Here is a 21,282-nt window from a genome sequence, read left to right on the forward strand (position 1 = left end):
TACCACCACATAGCTCCCTTTATTGATCTATGCTTCCAATCACCAATTACCTTTCTCTTAAAAAAAAAAAAGGTTTTCAGTCACCAGAGGATGTCAATCTGCATCTTAGTGTGGATTGTCAGCAATGTCATCTTTAGAATTTATCGAGGTAGTTAAGTAGGAACAACATCAAAACAATAACTGACTAAACTAATGGCTTGAGAAAAATACTTTTAATATGACTCTACACCAACTCAACCTTATCCCAACTAAATGGGATCGACTGCATGGATCCTTTCCCTCCAATCAGCTCTATTCGAGGTCATATTTGATACAAGGCCTAAGCTATGCATGTTTTTCCTCACCACTTTTCATTGGGTCATTTTAGGTTTGTTTTTAGTTCCTTCAATCTGAATCAAATCACTCCTCTGTACTGAAGCATCCAAAGGCCTCTATTGAACATGGTCATGCCACATCAAACAACTTTCTTGTAATTTATCATGTATTAGAACTACTCCAAAATAAGCTCTAACATGATCATTCCTTACTTTATCAATCCTAGTTTTTCCACTCATCCATTTCAACATCCTTACTGCCGCCACACGAAGTTTATCTATTTATCTATATAATGTTTCTTAACTGCCAGACATTTCACACCATACATCATTCGTATGACTGTCCTATAAAATTTTCCTTTAATTTCGAAAGGAATACGTAGATCACACAACACTTTGGACGCATCTCTCCACTTCATCCATCCAATTTTAATAATCTATGAAACATCATCCTACTATGACCATATTAATTTTTAGAGAAAGAATAATCTCGATTTCACACAAATAGAGAAAAGCACATCACTTCAACGTTATAGGTGCACAACATCACAGACAATTGAAGGTAAAACCTACATACAGTTTCATGTGTCCTTTTTATCCTTGAGTATAAAATATACATCAGTTCTAATAAGTAAGAGTAAATTCCAGAGTTTTTCTTTATTCACTAGAAATGCAATCAAAGGTTCAAAGAAGAAGAAAAATGAAATGGGGGAAAGCTTACCGATGTTGGCGTTCCTGAAGTGCTCAAGAAACTTAACCGGATCAAACTGGGGAAGATCACAACTTTTTGGCTGCCAATACCATTTAATGATATCTTGAGCATTTGATTTGTTGCTAGAAATGCAGTTCCAGCCTTTGAATATCTCCTTGCAAGTGTTGTCATACCGTGTATATCTCATCGCCGGATCGTAGATCCACATCCCATCCGAGTAATTACACATGTATGATTTCTCTTTCTGAGAAGAGTCCTTTCGCTTGAGTTCCAAGGCATTCTCATCCTTCGAAGAGAAAGAAGAAACGGTGGTGGAACCTCTGAAAGCAGAGGAAAGGAGCAAAAGCGAAGCAAGGCATAAAACAGAGAGAAAGAGAAAGGACAAGTAGCAAGAGAAAGACAAATTGTTGCTCTTCTTCGTGTGGTGATGGTCTCTGCTCGCCATTAACAAATACCTCAACCAACTAATTTTGAGCCTGCACCACTCAAACAGGAAAAGTGATGGCTTCATGAGAAATTGCAAGGTTGAAGAAACATAAACAAAAACGTTTGCTCAGGTTTTGATCTAATGGAAAACCAGGTTTTGACTCGGAAGAGTCACCCGAGACGTAGGAAATCATAAAACCTGGTGAAAAATCGTTGAGACTCACCTAGTCTTAGAAATAACCGGACTCAGTCCTGGTCAATCCAATTTTCACTGAACTCTGTATTTTTGACTGAATCATTGAATAACCACCGAATTGTGTCATTGATGAATGTCATTGTTTTATTTTTTTCAATCTTTCTATGGTCACATTGACCAAAATAATAATAATAATTAGAAAATTTACATCCACCTCCTCTCGCGTTTGCTCTTATTATATCCACCCTATCGTGTTTCATTAAGGTGTTAGTTTTTAAAATAGAAAAGACAATTTTACCCTTATAATATCCTAAGTCAATGGCCATTTTACCATTTAAACATCTTCAACCCTAAAATCCAACACTTATTTTGAACCCATTTCATTCCATCCTTATTATAACTAGGGGTGTCAATCGATCGGGCTGGGTCGGTCTCAGTCGGGCCTAATCAGGCTTGGCGGTGTGAAACCCTTGCACCGTGAATGCCCCTTTACTTAAGCGGGCCTAGGTTTAGGGGGCATGATAAAGTTTGTAATCGGGCCGATCGGTGTCGAGCTTTAATCGGGCTACCTTAAACGGGCTACGGGTCTATTTAAGTCTAAACGGACTCTAAACGAACTACCCCTAAAATCATTTTTTAAGTGGATTAAATGTCCAGAAATCTTCCATTTGAACATAATAAAAGTCACCTAAAAACTCTCCACAGTTAATCATATATGAGATCATGGTTGTTTCTGATAAGAAAAAAAAAAAAAAAAAGGAGAGAGAATATGACAAGTACCAAAGTGATTGTTCTCCACAAGAACTGTCTACCCTTCATTCACTCCCTATTAAAACATCTTAAAAGATCTTATTTTATTTTATTACAAAGTTAGATGTAATACCATTAAGGGTGTCAATTGGTTTGATATCGGTTATTCGGTTCGATTCCAAATGATGATAAGGTGGACCATAACTAAACTGAGAACTGATTCGGTTCCATATTTAGATACTCAAACCGATTCAATTCGGCGTGGTTTGGTTTCCGTTCTAATTCGGTTCTGATATGCAGTTTTATACATCGGTTTTTATTCGGTTATGAAAACAGTTCCACTTTTGAACCATGACTATGATGGACCAAAGGCCATAATGGGCTCAAGTTATGGGCCTTATGGCCATTGCTAACTTCAAAATTATCTTAGTTTATAAATATTTGATGATAAATTGCAAAAAACACTTACCATATTAAAAAAAAAAAAAAAAAAAAAAAAAAGCTTGCAAAAAACACTCTTGAATGATAAGAGCAATTTGGTTCGATTTTGGTTCGAACCGACGGTCTAACACCTTAAACCAAAACCGAGCCGAACTGAATAGCATACTCATATATTCAAATTGAATTTGAGTTGAATAAATTCAATTCGATTTTGGTCCGGTTAATTCATTTCGGTTTCGATTTTGATTTCTATTTCAGTTTGAAATTGATACCCTTAAATACCGTGTTCAACATCATCTATCATAGAATTTTTTTAATACAAAGTCTTTACTATTATTTTGTATTAGTAGTGATAAAATAGGTATTTAGACAGTTTTAAAGGGGTCGGGTCGGTCGGGCTAAATGGCTCTGTCCAAACGGGCTTCTTAAACGAGTCGTGCCTAAGACCGACACATTTTTTAAACAGGCCGGTTTAGGTCACACCTTAAGCGAGTCAGCCTACTGATGCGGGCTCAGGATTGATACCCCTATTTATAACAGGATGATCTTTCAGCAGATCACACCCGAAAATAATAAAAAATTCTTTCCACAAAATAATCAATAAATATAAGATACTACTCCTCCTACAGATATACCTATTAGAACGGTCACCATATAGGGCTATGTCCAACCTTCTCATCCCTTGGATGTCTTTCTCCCTGTCATTCTTTAAGATATTATTATTATATTTTTTATTTTTTCAACCAGTTTACAAAACCTAATTGTCATGTATATCACAAGATAAAACAAGACTGGGGCATGATCAATGAATGTTTACAAAACCTATTTGGAAGGCCATCATTGACCAATAGTGATGTAATAAGACAACATAATGAGGAGCCATAGAAATTTTATAATTATTAGTAATAGTATTATAACTATAGATGTATGATTTTACCAAAAAAAGAGATAGTAGTACCGTGGATAAAATAATAGGGTTTGGGTTTCTTCTTATGAGGATAACTGCATGTATCTATAGTCACGAGACGCACGACACACACATTTATAAATATATATGGTTGAGATTTGGTTTATATATATATATATATATATATATATATTTTATTCGAAAAGAAAAGACTTTACAAAAAGCATAAGAAAGACATCATGCGAGTTCATCCCAACTACAGAGGGGGGATTTACAGATTATAGTTCGCCAGGCTGCATTGCTAGGGATGTACATAGGATAGTCAGTTGGTTGTTTAATTACAAAAATAGGAGTCAATAAAAGTTCCTCCAATTCCAATCTATGGATTATAGTGGCCCACGATCACATCAAAAAATTGTTAGAATCATAAATACGTCAAAATGAGGTGCATCACATCATAATTCCTGAACAATCTATCATGCTCGTTTTGTTTCCGCCAACCCGATTAAGATCCCTTCTGCTGCTACTTCAAAAGCCTCTCCTGTCAACAAATAATTAGCACAGAAGAATAAGCATTGATTATTAGTAAATATTGCCTCTGCCCACCCCGACAAATGATTAATAGTCACTGCTGTGAAAACATGGATGGGGGTTGTTGGTGGTTCTATGAATGTGGAAGGTCATCGTTGTTTGTAGGGGGAGGCTTATCCAAGCAGCAAGTATTGGACCAGTATTGCACCAATTTGAGTATGCTCTCTAGGTTTGGTTTGGAGGAGCCAAAAATGACAGAATTTCTGTGTTTCCAGATGAAATAGCAGGTACGGATAAAAACCTTAAAAAAGGAATTCAAATTACTAGTGTCCTGCTTAAAAGAGTGGAAAAAATACATAAGGGAGGGAAAAGAATTAAAATTTAGATATTCGCTTCTGAGCCCAAGAGGGCCAACAGCCCACACTCTCCTTGAAAACTCACATGTGAGAAACACATGCAAAATGTTCTCCTGTCCACGGAGACATAGATCACAGGTTGGATCTGTGTCAATCCAAGTATTCAAGAACACTTTGGTCGGAATTCCTTGTAGAGCCACTCTCCAAAAGAACAACTTAAATTTGAAATGAATATTGATTTTCCAGAGAAAATACCACCATTGAGAGCAAGGTGATAAGCAAGCACACCTGTGATGGCATTCATTGGATTGAGTTAGTAATTTTTCTTTGAATAAAACGGGCTGCTATCTTTGTGGGGAGAATCCCTTTATTTGAAAGGTTGCACCACCATCTATTTTCGCAATGATAAATAAGTATAGTAGAGATTAGAGAAGATAGATGCGAAGGGAGGCGACTACTAAGGAGATTTGTATTCCAATGCAGATTAGATAAAGCCATACTTACCAAATCATTATGATTATGATGGTTATTAGGCTCCAAAAATTCCTCAATAAACATATTCCTATTATTAAAGATCCAAGGATAATACCAGAAAAAAATACTACTTCCATTGCCAATTTTCCTGAAAATCATTTGCTTAAGGATAGAAAGTATACTTACAATCGCATTCCAGCAGGGTGAGCTGATCGAATGGTTTTCTTATTGAAGATAGATCTGTTATGAAAATATTTAGACCTAAGTGTTTTAGCCCAAAGGGAATTATTTTCATTGAGAAGTCTCCACCCGAAACGAACCAACATGGCCTTATTTTGAGTTTCGGCATTCCGAAGGCCAAGTCCACCATTGGTTTTTGGTTGACAAATTTTTTCCATTGATGGTATGCAGTTTCTTTAAGGAATCAGTACCATTGTTCCAAAAATGTAAGCAGATATTGTCAATATTCCTGCATATATTTTTAGGCAATTTAAAACACATCATTAGATAGGAGGGTATGGAATATAAAGAAGATTGGACCAGAATGATTGGACCAGTTGATTGGATTTCCACATGCTTAGCTGGGATTCCATTCTACCTATTACGTTGAGAAACATTTGGGATCTAGCTCTGGGGGAAAAGAGAGGAGATCCCAAGTAAGTAGATTCCGTACCCATTTATTTGATTCCAATAACCTTGCGAAGAGAGCTTTTGATCGCAGTAGAGACATTAGAACCGAAAGCTAATTCAGATTTGTCAAAATTAATGGAAAGTTCAGACATTTCACAAAATAGATCAAGTATGCTGTGGATAGGTCCTCCGATGTGGCTCTGCAAAAAATGAAAGTATCATCCGCAAAAAAGAGATGAGAAATTTCAAGTGCGTACCTGAAGATTTTGATGCCTTTGAAGAGATTCAGTTCCCTGTAGGTAGATAAGAGTCTTGAGAGGCCTTCCATAGCCACAATGAACAAAAATGGGATTAGGGGGCAACCTTGTCTCAAACCTCTAGAAGTTGTGAAATGATTGAAAGCAGAGCCGAAGAGTTTGATAGAGAAAGGTGTAGAGATGAGATTGGAAATCAAAAGTTCGCAATGCTAAACAAAACCGAGAAAATTAAAAATGGCTAAAAGATATTTCCATTCAAGCCTGTCATAGGCCTTGGCCATATCAAGTTTGATAGCCACAAAGCCCAATTTACCATTTTTTTTTTCCTCTTAAGGAAGTGAAAGATTTCCTGAGCTAGGATAATGTTGTCAGAGATTTGTCTTCCTGAGACAAAAGCAGCTTGGCACGGAGAAATAATATCATTCAGAAAAGGCTCAAGTCGTGAAGCAAGAATTTTTGCTAGGATCTTATAGGTAACAGTACACAAGCTGATCGGATGAAAATCGGTAACCCTGGTGGCAATGGGTTTTTTGGGGATTACACAGATGAGAGTGTGATTGGAGGAAGGTGGAAGGGATCCATTAGTGAAAAAATTATGGACAAATGAGAAGACATCAGACTGAAGAAGAACCCAGAATTTGTGAAAGAAAATGGCTTGAAACCTGTCCAGCCCAGGAGCTTTAAAAGCACCAATCGAAAAAACCACAGATTTGATTTCCCCCAAAGTGGGGAGGGTTGCAAGCGAATGGAGGTTGTGACTGGGTGGTAGAGGGGGGAAAAGGCATTCAATGAAGGAGGGATCCAAGGGGTTGGACGAATAGAAAAGCTCTTGGAGGAACAAGGCAAATTCATTGGCCATGAGAAAGGGGTCCGAGATTCTCGATCCATCCCTGGATATGATGGAGGAGATGGATCTACAATGATTATTAACCTTGGCCATAGTATGAAAATATCTAGTGTTTCTATCGCCATCGAAAATATAAGAATGGCGAGATTTCTGGAACCAGAACTTTTCCTCAGTAGCAAGAAGCCAATGAACCTTGTGTTCAACAGTGTACAGATCATCCTTAGAAGGTGTCTTTGTTTTCAAGGAGGAGAAACAAAGAGAGAAGTTGGTTTCTAAGACAATGAATACTCCCAAAAACCCCATTATTCCATTTGAGGAGAGACCGACTGAGACAGGCCAATTTGGTAGAGATCGGGTTGGGACCCAAGTCATTCCAAGGGCGGTAACAGAAGGGAAGAAAAGCAGGATGTTCAGACCAAGCATCTTGGTAATGGAAAAGTTTCTTTAGTTTAAACCCTGTAGGGGATAGATCCAAGAGAATAGGGTTGTGGTCAGATCCGATAGAAGGGAGTTTGAATAGGGAGGATCGAGGGAATAAAGAAATCCAACCAAGGTTAGCATAGGCTCTGTCTAAGCAGACTTTGATGAGGGAAGGGGGTGAGTGTTTGTTAGACCAGGTAAAAAGATTGCCAGAGAGTGGGATTTCGCTAAAAAGAGAGTATTAAGCTGGTCAGACAGGAGTTTCGAAGAGGCACAATGTCTTGAAGGTATACCTCCAAACTTGTGGTCTTGGTGAAGAGATTCATTAAAATCCCCAATAAAAACGCATGGAAAAGCCACGGTGGTTAGAAGAGCGAAAAGTTCCTTCCAACCAGCTTCTCGAGGACCAGCTTGAGGGGATCCATATAAGCATACCAGTCCCCAATTGTTGGAAAAAAGTTGGCCAGTCTGAAAAGTAATGAAAAAGAAGAAAGAACCATGGGTCACAGAGACGGGCCGAAGGGAATTAGAAAAAAGCACCCAAAGTCCTCCTTTCTTCCCGGTCGTTCTGGCACTGTTTATAAAATTAGAGCAGTCACAGACTTTAACAGAACAAAAAGGGGTGAACATCAAATGATCTTGAATTTTAGTTTCACAAACAAAAACCACATCAAGCCATTGTTTCTTAATGTGATTAGAGAGACATCGTTTAGTCAAAGAAGAGTGTAAACCACGCACATTCCAACTTAAAATTTTCATGGTGCTATTTAGAGAAAAAAGCAAGGGAGGAAAAAGGATGAGAGGGTGAAACCAGAAACCCAAAATTAAAAGCCAGCGAAGAATCACAACCCACATCAAACACCAGGCAAACAGAAGTGTTTGGAACCAAATAGTAAAGCGAAGCACAATTAGAAAACCAGTATGCAAGTAAGAAAAGAGATCTAACCGTGGAATGAGTTGCCGTTTAAGATACCGCTGGTTAAAATGAAACCACGCAAGAAGAAGACTAAGGCTCCGTTTGGTATCGTTCTAAAAAAATGTTTTTAGAGTTTTTTCGTTCTATTGGAACGAAAAAATAAAATCTTTTGTTTGGTGCACTTATGGTCTGTTTCTATTTTTTTGGATCAAAAAATGAAAATAAAAAACTGAAAAAACAGTTCCGTCTTCCTAGTTTCGTTCCATTTTACAAAAAAAAAAATATCGTTCCCGATAAAAATCTGAAATTTTGAAACACCATTTTTTCGTTTAAAAAACTGTATTTTGACATAGAAACTGAAATTTTCATTTTTGACATGAAACGGCGATACCAAACGGGCTATAAGTGTGACACAAAAGAACACACTTAAGTAAAATGAAAAAGGGTGTATGCCATGGATGATAGTTACCCAGTCTTGAGATGTGTGCTCCATTCCCCTCCGAAAAGACAATGGTCCTGCCCCAGTTCTAGGCTCAGGGGCCGAGTTGCAGACAGGAGGATCGTGGTCTATGCGCGAACCTCACCTGAAAGTGCTCTAATAGTTGTTTGAGAGTCAATTGGGGGTTGGCAGTGTTGGAGATCAGGTTGGCAAGGATATCAACATCAGATTCGTCCAGGGAGTGAGAACACATCCTTTTCCGTTGTCGGGTATTCACAGGTTCAACCTCATGAGAATGGCAGAAAGGCGATGGGATTTTGTCCGATGAGTGCAGAAAGTATTGGATTGATACTTGCTTCGCTCGAAAATGAAGATTGGGAAGTTCATAAATGGGTGAAGACGAATGAGGGTCTGAGCGATCGGCTGCCGGGACCGGGTCGAGGTTGGCATTATTGGACTCAGGAAGGGGTGGGTTTGGCTGTGGAGGCTCTTGCACAGGGTTCGGAGAGGGGTTCAAATGGTTAGAGCAGTTCTGGTAAGGAAGAGGGGCAGGGGAGATTTGTAATGGATCAGATAGGGGTGGACGTTCCCGGGTGGGCCTAGAAGGGAAAGTGAACATTGCTTGGGAGTCTTGCGTTGGAAAGGGACTGGCCTCTCCCAAAAGAAAAGAATTATCAGGTCTTTTGGGATCCATGGAGAAAGAGACTTGTGGCCAAGTAGGATCAGGTAAGCCGCAAAGATTAAGAAGGGTAGCAGATGGATCGGGGAACAGGGACTGCGACATCGGTAAGGGAGTACCCATGTTCGAGTTGTTTTGAGCTACACAACCGTCCGTGACAGGTTCCAGTGCAGGGAGCGACTCAGAGTCACGGACTGGGGAGACCTGGTTCACAGGGGAGGTCGGAGCACCATCGAACTCAGACGGGTCCCGAACAGAGTGTCATGGAAAGGAGAAGAAAAGGGACAGCAGTTTACAAACAGCGGACTGGTCAAGACATCAACCAACAAGGAGCTGGATTTGACCACACCGAAAGCAAAGAGAAGTGAGTTCGAACAGAAATTTCACCGGCGAAGACTGTCCATTTGGAAGAGGGATTTTGGATGAGACACAGATAGCTCGAGTCTTCTTGAAGTTGACCTTGATACGAGTCGTATTTTTAGGGAGTCCCACGTGGATGAAAATCCTCTGTTTTTTTCATCCCTGTTTTTCCTTGTTTTGCTACCTGCAGAACATGACACGTGGATAACTTTAAGATCAACGGTCAAGGTTGGGTAAGGATTATTACATCCGGTGCGTTGGTCTTAAAGTTGTCCACGTGTCATGTTCTGCAAGTAGCAAAAGAAGGAAAAACAGGGATGAGAAAAACAGAGGATTATTTTCCATCCCATGTCCACATTTTTAGGCATAAAGCACCAATATTTTACCCAAACAAGAGGCAGCCACTTGAATGTTATGGGGAGCGTAAGATTCATCAGGGATATGAAGAAATCTTACCCGCCCTGACCGTGACTCTGACTCAGACTCAGGTCAGAAATTTCAGGGTCGAGCTGGCCCTCAGGGCCAAAAATATTCTGATCCTTATTCGGGATCAGGGCGGGCCAAGAGTGGGTTCGGGCGATCAGGGCCAAACTTGCACCCATAATCGCCAACGTCAGGCAACAGTCGTGACCTTGGGCTGCAAGCAATTGTGGCCTTGGAACAAGGGATTGAAGAAGAAGAGTAACCGGCCCCATCACTCTTCCGGTTGCAAGGTTAGGGGGAAAAAGAAAAAAACAAAATAAAACAGGCGTGATTCGAAAAAGAAGATTAACAAACCCAGCGCATTTCATCTTCTTTGGAAACCAAATCCCTCCCATATCTTACCCTCTCTGAAAACTAATTTCTGCCCCTCACCCTCTCCGAAAAAACCAACACATCTTAGCTTGCAGACCCACCTCACCTCATTCTGCTCATTCCAACCCTTAACAGCAGTTATTACAATCATTATGCACCTGCTACTTCTATTTTCCCCAACCTACCATTATATTAACACTACATCAAAGCTTTGTTGAACAGTGACCGGAGATGGAGAAGATAATGCTCCTCTGTCTCTTTCTCTCACTTCCAGAGTATTCCCACCCTGAGTAATCAAACACACATAGGGTTGGGGAAAGTTATGAAATCCCGTTTTCAGTTTTCACTTTTCCACCCCGGTTGGTCACCCCCACTAACACAGGTTGGTCCCCCCTGACACCAAAGGCAGATCAGCAGATAGGAGGAAGTATTATTCGTAAAGGTCGAAAAGAAAGAAACTAAGAAAGAAAGATAACTTGTAACACAGCACTAGATTAGAAAAAGAGGGGATCGAGAAGTGTTCTCCTTGTCCATCCTTTACTAGCTGATATTACTGTAGCAACAATGGGAAACGCAAGTATGAAAAGCTAAACACGGAATTGTCTACATAATCATCAAGTGTTACATATAACATTAATTTGACAAAGGCGGGTTAGTAAGAAGCAAGTAGTATTTATTATACATTATATATATAATGGGTAGATTAATTGAGATTTGCAATGTGTTAGTAGGAAAACAACCATCTTCCTTCAAACTCCATGATCCATCCGATACATTACAAACTGCACCTTGAATGCATGCATATACGATGTTAAATTAATATACAAAATATACTTGGAATCAAGGATGTCAACCGATTAGGCTTGGTTGGGCCTCATCATATTTTTGCCTTGTATTGTGATCGCCCGTTTATGTAGTCGTACGGGCATATGGCGGGCATGATATGATTTATAAATAATTGATCGATTAGCAAGATTAATAATTGGGCTAAATGGAACTAAAAGGGATATAGCGAACCACTTATCTTCCAGTTTTTGTCTTCATCATTAATTTGTACTTAGAATTTGTATTGGACTAATATATATTAAATCAGATTCAAGGTTGTTGTCTTCACTTAGGTGGGTGATCCTTTTCATGGAATGCATCTAGATTTGTCATACTCATAACATAAAAATTGAAAGTTGGCGCAATAAGCAAAACAAGGAGATGATAGTTAAAGAAAAGGACATAAGCTGCTACAGGAATACCAGAGCACCCTATCTCTAGGACATCAGGCAGTCCTTTCTTTTTTGGTAAAAATCAGGCAGTCCTTGAAAACCGCCGTGGATCTTGATGGGGTAGAATTGTTGGGGTGGGATTGTTGTAAGAATTATCCCACCTAACGGAACGGATCGAAATCCTCTGCGGCGAAGGAAGTTGGCGGACACTGGCGGAGACCGGTTTAAGATGATGACACGTGTACTAAAACACGCGGACGGTCAGATTGTGAAGACGGTGTGGCGGACGGGCCTTAACGGGTCGAGTATGAGAGGGGGGATGGGTTTTCTTACTTTGGATAGAAATCCGGTACTATATTCCGATCCCCTTTCCAGTCCCGTCACTGGGAGCTCAATTGAATGAAGCTTTGAAGAAAGAAACAAAACAGAGGAAGAAGAAGGCGAAGATGACAGAGGAAGATGAAGTGGAGGAGGAGGAGAAGAAAAAGAAGAGAATTTTAAAGAATAAAAGTGTATACTTGTGATCAGGAGGAGTATAAATTCTTTAATTGTCACTAATTTTTGTGTTTATTCTTAATTTTTAAAGTCTAAACTTCTTTTTTCCTTGTACTCTTCTATGCTTGCTTGTTGATGCTCTTCAGCCCGTCAAAAGGAGGGAGATAATTGCAGTAATACCCATCATGGAAGACTCGCAGGAGCGGAGTTAGAGGTGGACCCTACGTTCTCCGCTTCCAAATCCTGGGCCTCCTGGAGGTGACGCTCTGCTGCTAACGCCGTCGCCAAGTTCATCCCTGAAACAGAGGAAGCGAGAAAACAGCGGGGGAAGGGAAGAGAGGAAGGAGGGAGAAAACTAGGGTTTTGGCGAATTTAGACCCGACCTGCTAAGCCTGGGGTTTTAGTGTAATCTTACATCATCCTTGCGATCATGCCGTCCACGTGTCCGAATACACGTGTTATCATCTTAACCGGTCTCCGCCAGTATCCGCCAACTTCCATTGCCGCAGAGGATTTCGATCCCTAAGGAACGGGGCTTATTTATTGAAAAAAGAGGGGAATGAACAACTAGTACATCAGTCATCGGCGAAAGTTGATTAGAGACTGTCTTAGGAATTCCGACTATAAGAGCTAGACTAACGAAACCAAGTCTCTCGGCACATTCTGATGTCAATAGGAGATCGACATCTAAGGCGGAAGTCCGGTTCCCACCATGATTGCGATTTCGAGGGAGAAGGGTTCGATTGCAGATTTATATATACTTATGATATATATATATACGCAATTAGACAGCTGTCGCATGTTAAGACGTTTGGTTTAATGGGGATAGGATTTTGAGGTAACAATAAAAAACATATCCACTTTTCCTACCGGCCCACGTGGTTCATGATATCTCCCACCCCATCCCCTAAAAACGTCCCACCAAATCTCAAATCTGTGGACTCTTGGTGAAAATCTGGGGGTTTTGCTTTTTTTTTAGAAGCCAACAACAGTAATGCGTGCCTCCTGTCCTTAGATACATCTTTGGTCCCCAGAAATTGATCAACCATGAAATATGATCGTCACTAGGGGTGTAATAGGGTCAGATTGGATCGGGTTTCTTAAAATCGTATTCCAACCCTAAGTCCTCTTAGATAAGCCCAAACCCACCTTGACTCTGACTCAGGACCGCAAAACTTAAACTCAAACCCAACCCTTTAGGGTTCAGCCTAACCCATACCTGCCCCTATTGGCCCTGATTTTTCAAAACCGGACCCGAAAGACCCTGATTGACCTTGACCTTGACGCTGACCCTGGTTTGCCATCAAGGGCCAGATATACCCCAACCCTGATCCTACAAAATATGAAATAACTAAAAAACAAAATATATTAATAATAAAGAAGAGATAAAAAAAATAAAATAAAAATACAGTCACATTACTCGCCATGAAGAGAACATCCTAAAGCAAACATTCAAATAATACAAATAACTCCAACTATATGGTAAACAAAGAGGAGATCATCTTAACAAAGCAAACAATCCAAAAAATTCCAATTATTTGTTATGATAAAAGAGGAGATCATTCTAATAAGGCAAACAATTTGAAGATCTCAAATTACATGTCATGTTAAACAAAGAGGAGAACATTAATGGTGATTTATCAAACGATGCAGGGTGATGTCCATTAAGGGACGAATGCATGATACAATGTGTACTCATGTGGTGGGATATCGAAACCCTAACGTCCGAGAGTGATCAGTGAAGCGATTATTAAACGTAGAACTTTTGCGTCAGAAGGAAAACGAGAGAGATCGGTGAGAGGATATATTAGGGTTTTCTTAGGTGTCAATGTCAAACAATATCTAAAATTAGGTTAAAATTAGAGTTAACATCAGGGTCACAACCAGGATCATAACCAGAATCAACATCAGGGCCAAAAACCATGGCCAAAAGTCAGGGTAAAAAAATCAGGGCGGGTTGGGCAGGCCAAAGACATCAACATTTACCCGCCCTAACCCTGACTCAGACTCAGGTCAGAAATTTCAGGGTTGGGCTGGCCCTCAGGGCCAAAAATATTTGGATTGGTCCCTATTCGGGATCAGGGCGGGCCAAGGGTGGGTTCGGGCGATCAGGGCTAAACTTGCACCCATAATCGCCAACGTCAGGCAACAGTCGTGACCTTGGGCTGCAAGCAATTGTGGCCTTGGAACAAGGGATTGAAGAAGAAGAGTAACCGGCCCCATCGCTCTTCCGGTTGCAAGGTTAGGGGGAAAAAGAAAAAAACAAAATAAAACAGGCGTGATTTGAAAAAGAAGATTAACAAACCCAGCGCATTTCACCTTCTTTGGAAACCAAATCCCTCCCATATCTTACCCTCTCTGAAAACTAATTTCTGCCCCTCACCCTCTCCGAAAAAACCAACACATCTTAGCTTGCAGACCCACCTCACCTCATTCTGCTCATTCCAACCCTTAACAGCAGTTATTACAATCATTATGCACCTGCTACTTCTATTTTCCCCAACCTACCATTATATTAACACTACATCAAAGCTTTGTTGAACAGTGACCGGAGATGGAGAAGATAATGCTCCTCTGTCTCTTTCTCTCACTTCCAGAGTATTCTCACCCTGAGTAATCAAACACACATAGGGTTCAGGAAAGTTATGAAATCCCGTTTTCAGTTTTCACTTTTCCACCCCGGTCGGTCACCCCCACTAACACGGAAAAAAATCGTCTGCAATTCCGATCTCGTACAATTCCGTGCAATACCACCTTCAGGGGGTGACACGTGTATTGATTCTAATGCAATGGTCCAGATCTGATTTAAATACCTCTTCACTGATTTAATGTTTTATTAGTTGTAGCAGATCTGGACCATTGTATTGGTATCAATACACATGTCACCGCCTAAAGGTGGTATTGCACGGAATTGTACGAGATCGGAATTGCAGCCGATTTCAACCCCACTAGCACAGGTTGGTCGCCCCTGACACCAAAGGCAGATCAGCAGATAGGAGGAAGTAGTATTAGGCTCCGTTTGGTATCGTTTCTGTTCCAGAAACTCCGTTTCGTGTCAGAAACGGAAATTTCAGTTTCTGTGTCAAAACGTCGTTTTTAAACGATTTAAGGCTGTTTGGTGAATCTGTTTCTAGAACAGTTTCAGAACCAAGAAACGACATTTCTGCCGTTTGGTAATACTTGTTTCAGAAACGATTTTTTTTTTTTTTTTTCCTTTTCTTTTAAGTCAATAATTACAAAAATAACATTAAAATACTATAAGCATATAATTTAAACAAAATAGCAAGAGCAATCGACCTGACAATAATGCTCAAGGCGCCAAGAGGGGTAACAAGAACTGCTGGGGCAAATGCATAGGCCACAAAATTTGCGACCTCTCCCACAAACACTAAAGCAGATGACACATAACAGATGTTGCAAACAGTCAGTGAAACGACCAAAGGCCATAATGAACAACAGTTCTTTTCTCTAGTATTGAGTACTCCAGCCAATTAGGTTTACAGATGACACCCACAAATTGAATTTAAAGAAAACATTCTTCAAGTAACTTAAAGGAAAGCCAGATATGAGTTGGGGCTCACCCCTAAACTAAACTCCTAATTCTGAATCAAGCTAGAAGAAAAGAGACTAAATCCCCATACTCATTCGAAGACAGAGAGTAAGAGAAAACAAGAATTACAAACAGGCATTCAAATCTGACGGTAAACATCAGAGAACTCTGATGCATAATTCAAACCAAACCACATTACAAGCTCAACTCAAAAGAATAATAACAATAATAATAACCTAAGAACAGCATAAAAAATAAATAAATGAAAAGAAATATTCTCAGAATTTAGGAAAAATGATGACATAAATGTAGAAGTTTCAAATGTTACTTACTTGTGATCATCCCAACCCACCATAGAGGTTCCAAAAGATAAGAATACCCACCAACACCTACAGAAACAACACAACCCAAAGAAACCCATTAGAGAAAATCAGAAGAAAGAAACAACCCAGTAAAAAAAAATCTAAATTTTATCCAAAATTGAACCAAATCTCACCTGCTCTGACTCCAGAAGCAGCAGCTGCTCGTTTCAGACCTTTCTTCTTAATAATGAAACTTGCTCCTATAAACGCACTAGAGCTAATAGCCAAAACGAAACCTATCAGATTGTCTTTAGAAAAACCCATCTCTAATGTTCTTCCCTTCTTCTTCTCCTTTTTTCTATTCATCGAAATTCCTATGACATTCTCTCCTCGCTGATCTCCTCTCTATGTCGCCGACCGTCGGGAACGAAGGTTGGAGGAAGAAGAAGAACGAGAAGAATGCTTGCCTGAGATGGGTTTTTCGGAAGTTCAGATATGGGTTCTGGCTTCTCTCCTCGCTGATCTCCTCTCTCTGTCGCCGACCGTCGGGAACGAAGGTTGGAGGAAGAAGAAGAACGAGACCTGAGACGGTTTTGGCTTCTCTCCTCTGCTCTCCTCTTTCTGTCGCGGACCGTCGGGAACGATTGTTTCAACAGATATTATTTTGAAACGAAACCCACCGACAGAACAGGGAGCGGGGTGTTTCGCCAAATCGCTGTTTTTTCGTTTTTTATAGTAAAGGTCAAAAAGAAAGAAATAGGTCAGAAAAGGAGGGGAAGTAGTATTAGTAAAGGTCAAAAGGAAAGAAACAGGTAAGAAAAGGGGGGTATGGACTATGGAGAGGTGTTTTCCTTGTGCATCCTTTACTAGTTGATATTAACGACCAACAATGGAGGGTATGGACTATGGAGAGGTGTTTTCCTTGTCCATCCTTTACTAGTTGATATTAACGACCAACAATGGGAGAAGCAAGTATGAAAAGCTAAACACAGAATTGTCTACGTAATCATCACGTGTTACATATAACATCAATTTGACAAAGGCGGTTAGTAAGAAGCAAGTAGTATTTATTATACATTATATATATATATATATATATATATATAATGGGTAGATTAATTGAGATTTGCAATGTGTTAGTAGGAAAACAACCATCTTCCTTCAAACTCCATGATCCATCCGATACATTACAAACTGCACCTTGAATGCATGCATATATATACGATGTTAAATTAATATACAAAATATACTTGGAATTAAAGATGTCAACCGATTAGGCTTGGTTGGGCCTCATCATATTTTTGCCTTGTATTGTGATCGCCCGTTTATGTAATCGTACTCCTCGGTGATCCTTTTCATGGAATGAATCTAGATTGGTCATACTCAAAGCATAAAAATTGAAAGTTGGCACAATAAGCAAAACAAGAAGATGATAGTCATTTGATAAGGACATCTCTGATAAGGACATCTCTGATAAGGACATCGTCCTTATCTGATAAGGAACATCCCTTGGTGGAGACCTATGAATCCCCCAATAGCTCCCCCAATATCGCAATTCGAATTTCCAAAGCTAATCTCTCTCTCTCTCTCTCTCTCTCTCTCTCTCTTCGTCTCTCCCCTCTGGGCGCACTAAGGTACTGACGCCATGGAGTCAAATGTAGCCTCTACCGGAGTTCAGCAATTAAGCTCGGCGCAGAAAACTGGTGGTGGCAGCGGCGACGGCGTCAGCGGACAATCGGAGGTGATGATCGACTACGGTAAAAGCATTAATCCGCTGATGCACTTGTACAAGATGATGCCACAATTCGAGGATGCTTGTCTTTCTTGCATGTCCCAACAGGTCTTTAATTAATAATATCCCTTAAATCCTTTTTAATCTGCCCTGTTTCTTCCTTCATTCGTCTAATTAATGTTTTCTGTGTAATATGAAAAAATATGGTAATTATATATAGGTGAACAATGATGGAGCAATGCAATTGGTTCCCGAGATAAAGGTGACACTGAAACAGTTGCTGGAAAAAATCTCTCACTACTTAGCAACATTGGATGAGAAGTTGAAGAAGCACTACAACTCCGATGATAATGAGGATGATGCTCCATCAAAGAAGCTGAATAAGAAGAAGAGGCCGTTACTCCATCACGCTACTCACTCACCATCTTCTTTCAAGTACTCATCACCTCTCTTTTTTCCTCTTTAATTTCCACCACCATTTCCTTATTTTTTTTCTTCTCAATTATTTATTTATAGAAGTGATAAGGCTTTCCCATGTTCCATTCTACTGTACGTGCTGCCTCCCATTGAGTTGTGCAATAGCATATATAGAGGCCGCACGAGTGGGTAATAATAATCTCTTATCTTTTATTTTATTTTTGGAAAGTTTGAATCTCTCTGTCTCTGGGCCGGTTGCTTCAGTTGAGAACTCATCTGACATTCTATTCACAGACACTTCACAGAGGAACTGACTTCTGACCTCCTCGTTTATTAATTAAAAACCCTTTTTTTTCTATTTTTTAAGGGAGGGGCCCATTTTTTTTAACTAGAAACCCTATTTTCGATGTGAAGAGGGCCTCCCTGGTCTTGGGAACCGTATTTCTCTGTTTTATCAATTTAAAATCTAATATTTCATTGGCCTAAAGTCAATGATGTCTGTGGAGAGACAAAGAAAAACGAGAGAGAGAGTGAGAGCGAGGAGAGAAAGAAGAACCCAAAATCCTGACGTAAGAATATGGATATCCAACACTTGTCACGTTCACCTTTTCTACTACTAATGGGAATTATATTTTTTTTTCAAATCACAACAACAAACAATCGCATAAAAGAAAAACAAGCAGTGGGACCTATATATATTTATTAATTATATATATATATGGGAGAAGAATAGATATGCCGTCGATATCAAGTATGTTAACGAATAATACCAATAGAAATACATGATGGAGTATCATTCAGGAAGAATATGAAGGTCATTTCAGAAAAAAGAAAGACAGAGATAAACACAATGGGTGCTAGCATACTTGATATCGGTGGCATACCCAACATTTTCTCATATATATATATATATATATATATATTTTCACAACAAACAACAATGGCGCAGAATAATTCTCTCACTGTTTTCAGTAGTGAAAAATACAGAAAGGTGTCAACAACATCGCTGAAGATACCCACTGGGCTCAAGTTCCTTCCCACTGATGAACAGCTTATCGAGAATTTGTTTGCAATGAAGGTTTCTTCCCATCCAATTAGTAGTGAAACGACGAACGTCTACTGGGAAATCACCGACTGCGACTATTTCTACAGTACTGAGCCATGGAATCTCCCCGGAGCAGATATTCTTGAGGAAAAGAAAGAGCAGCAGCTCTTTTTCTATGCTCTTAACAGAAAAAAAGAAGAATGAGAAAGGCTCAAGGATTAATCGGAAGGCTGGTGATGGATCTTGGAGGTCTACTTCTAAAGTCTTAGAAATACCATCCACTCGAACTTGGTTACCAAAGGGCTTTAGGAAAGTGTTGAAATACCATAGATCTTCCAAAAATGGAAAAAAAAAAACCAACAGATTGGATAATGTATGAGTATAGAGTCGACACTCCTAAGTCGGAGCAATTCCAACAATATTGGACAATTTGCAAGATAAGTCGGACTGGAAGGAGTAGTATCCATGGAGAAGAGACTCCAGCCACAACCACACATGATCAAGTAGAAGACAAAGGGCAACAATCCTATTACCATTCCACAATTGATGGGACATCCGGGGCCGGCGGCGCCGCCGGGAGTGTTACATCCATGCCAGAGGTAGAACAACCCCATTCATCTTGAATTATCGATTTTTTCTTCTAGCTTTACTTTTAATCTTTCTTTTTAATTTGATTACTATTTTCACTTTTACAACTTATATTTTGAAATCTTCTGTTGCAACAGTTTGAGAGATCGAGCCAAGAGACAAGTGGCAATATCTCGGAACAGATAATGTTTACCAAATTTGATGAATTTGATGAAATAATTTGGTCGCCCTTCTTAAGAAATGAAGATCTTGTATCAGGGACAACAGAAGGAGCAGAGCCAATACAATTTTAATGGCTGAGAACGGATTAGGTTCACGTACAAGATTGTTCTTGTACGCTCTTGGTCCGCTCTCCTAATTGCTAGTTGTCTCACTCTTTGACTTCTTTCTGTCATCCGTTATCTCTTTAATAAATTTATTTGTTAGTATATTTTAATTACAGGATGGACTTTGGCTCAATGATAAGGTTACTCAGTTGTAACATGTAGTCAGTGAGCTCAAATTCATATATGAACTTTATGTTGTGGTTATTGTAATGAAATATGTAACATAAATCACGGGAGTATATACGACTCTCTCTCTCTCTCTCTCTCTCTCTCTCTCTCAACTAGGGTTGTTAATCTTGGACTGGAACTGATTGAGCGAACTTGAACCACCAACAAAAATCAGAATTGATATTAATTGAACGATTCTGGTCCTAGCCATGAGAGTGATTTATATTTTAGAACCAGAATTTTATTTTTTATCTTTCACTAAAAGGATCATTTATATAAATAGAAAAGAAAAGAAAAGAAAGATTACAAATACACACTGGAAAAATCAGAAATACCAATGAAAGATTTGGAAAGTAGCACTCCCCGTACCGTCGCCATTGCCGCCATCAGTAGGAGAGCGCCAACCAACCTAACGAAGAGAAAAAAAAAATCCACACTACCTAGAGAAACAAAATCTAGGCTTGCGACAAGAATCAATTCGTAATAATGAGGTATCTTCCATTCAATGGAACCCAAATACATTTGAGAAAAAGCCAATCTTGCATGACCAACTAAGGAATTTAACGAACATGAACAGATATCATCACAACAGCCGAATCGCATTCAATACATAATTTTCAGAAACCCAGACCCCAGCTCATTGCCTTAAACCCTAAGATAAAAGCTTCGTTTGCCCAATAAAAGAACTAAAGGAGAAGATAACATTTGATTGAAAATCACGTAATACACCTCGTACTATTAACAAGGAAGCTCATGTCCTAGCTGTAAGGGCATCTCGCTTGGGAATTTCTCGTGTTTAGTGGCTTCAACCACCACTTTGTCTTGTAACTCTTGACTCTGAAGAAAATTCTCCTCCTTTGATTTTTCTTAATAAACTTCTTAATTTTTTTCTTCAAAAAAAAAAAAAAAAAAGAAATCTACACAATCATAAATTATAATGCAAAATAAATTAGCGACCAACACCATTGAAAAGAGAAATTGAACACTGACAA

The 21,282-nt window shown here is 39.5% G+C and overlaps 5 protein-coding genes across 6 annotated transcripts in view; 2 read left to right on the forward strand and 3 right to left on the reverse strand.

Annotated features, from left to right (window-relative positions):
• The window catches only part of LOC122057229 (protein trichome birefringence-like 13), a 6,869-nt gene extending 5,305 nt beyond the window's left edge, over window positions 1-1,564 (reverse strand). Inside the window, exon 1 of the mRNA XM_042619260.1 lies at window positions 1,036-1,564. Within this exon, the coding sequence (XP_042475194.1) occupies window positions 1,036-1,537 (502 nt within the window). The 5' untranslated portion in view covers window positions 1,538-1,564. The remainder of the gene's footprint in view (window positions 1-1,035) is intronic.
• Window positions 1,565-3,943: 2,379 nt separating this feature from the next.
• On the reverse strand, window positions 3,944-16,671 carry LOC122058348 (probable magnesium transporter NIPA3). Of its 2 annotated transcripts, XM_042620997.1 has the most exons (3): window positions 16,209-16,671; window positions 16,045-16,101; window positions 3,944-4,287 (listed from the first exon to the last, which is right to left on the reverse strand). In XM_042620997.1, exons 1-3 carry the CDS (start codon window positions 16,378-16,380, stop codon window positions 4,223-4,225), a joined length of 294 nt encoding a protein of 97 aa, XP_042476931.1. In that variant the 5' UTR covers window positions 16,381-16,671; the 3' UTR covers window positions 3,944-4,222. The 2 variants fall into 2 exon arrangements, 1 of the variants encoding a protein (XP_042476931.1); XR_006133730.1 differs by lacking the exons at window positions 16,045-16,101; window positions 16,209-16,671 and adding an exon at window positions 8,647-8,784 and having other exon boundaries at window positions 3,989-4,287.
• LOC122058346 lies at window positions 4,568-8,680 on the reverse strand. Its single transcript, XM_042620996.1, has 2 exons — window positions 8,580-8,680; window positions 4,568-8,265 (listed from the first exon to the last, which is right to left on the reverse strand). Exons 1-2 carry the CDS (start codon window positions 8,668-8,670, stop codon window positions 7,412-7,414), a joined length of 945 nt encoding a protein of 314 aa, XP_042476930.1. The 5' UTR covers window positions 8,671-8,680; the 3' UTR covers window positions 4,568-7,411.
• A 988-nt stretch (window positions 16,672-17,659) lies between the features above and the next one.
• On the forward strand, window positions 17,660-18,382 carry LOC122094808. The gene is made up of 2 exons (XM_042665405.1): window positions 17,660-17,854; window positions 17,967-18,382. The coding sequence occupies exons 1-2, from the start codon at window positions 17,660-17,662 to the stop codon at window positions 18,210-18,212; spliced, it is 441 nt and encodes a 146-aa protein (XP_042521339.1). The 3' UTR covers window positions 18,213-18,382.
• Window positions 18,383-18,694: 312 nt separating this feature from the next.
• Window positions 18,695-20,350, forward strand: LOC122057059. Its single transcript, XM_042619049.1, has 2 exons — window positions 18,695-19,807; window positions 19,934-20,350. Exons 1-2 carry the CDS (start codon window positions 19,550-19,552, stop codon window positions 20,087-20,089), a joined length of 414 nt encoding a protein of 137 aa, XP_042474983.1. The 5' UTR covers window positions 18,695-19,549; the 3' UTR covers window positions 20,090-20,350.
• The last annotated feature ends 932 nt before the right edge of the window (window positions 20,351-21,282 follow it).

This window comes from Macadamia integrifolia, chromosome 12, assembly GCF_013358625.1.
Source record: "Macadamia integrifolia cultivar HAES 741 chromosome 12, SCU_Mint_v3, whole genome shotgun sequence".
In the NCBI taxonomy this organism is placed as follows: Eukaryota; Viridiplantae; Streptophyta; class Magnoliopsida; order Proteales; family Proteaceae; genus Macadamia; species Macadamia integrifolia.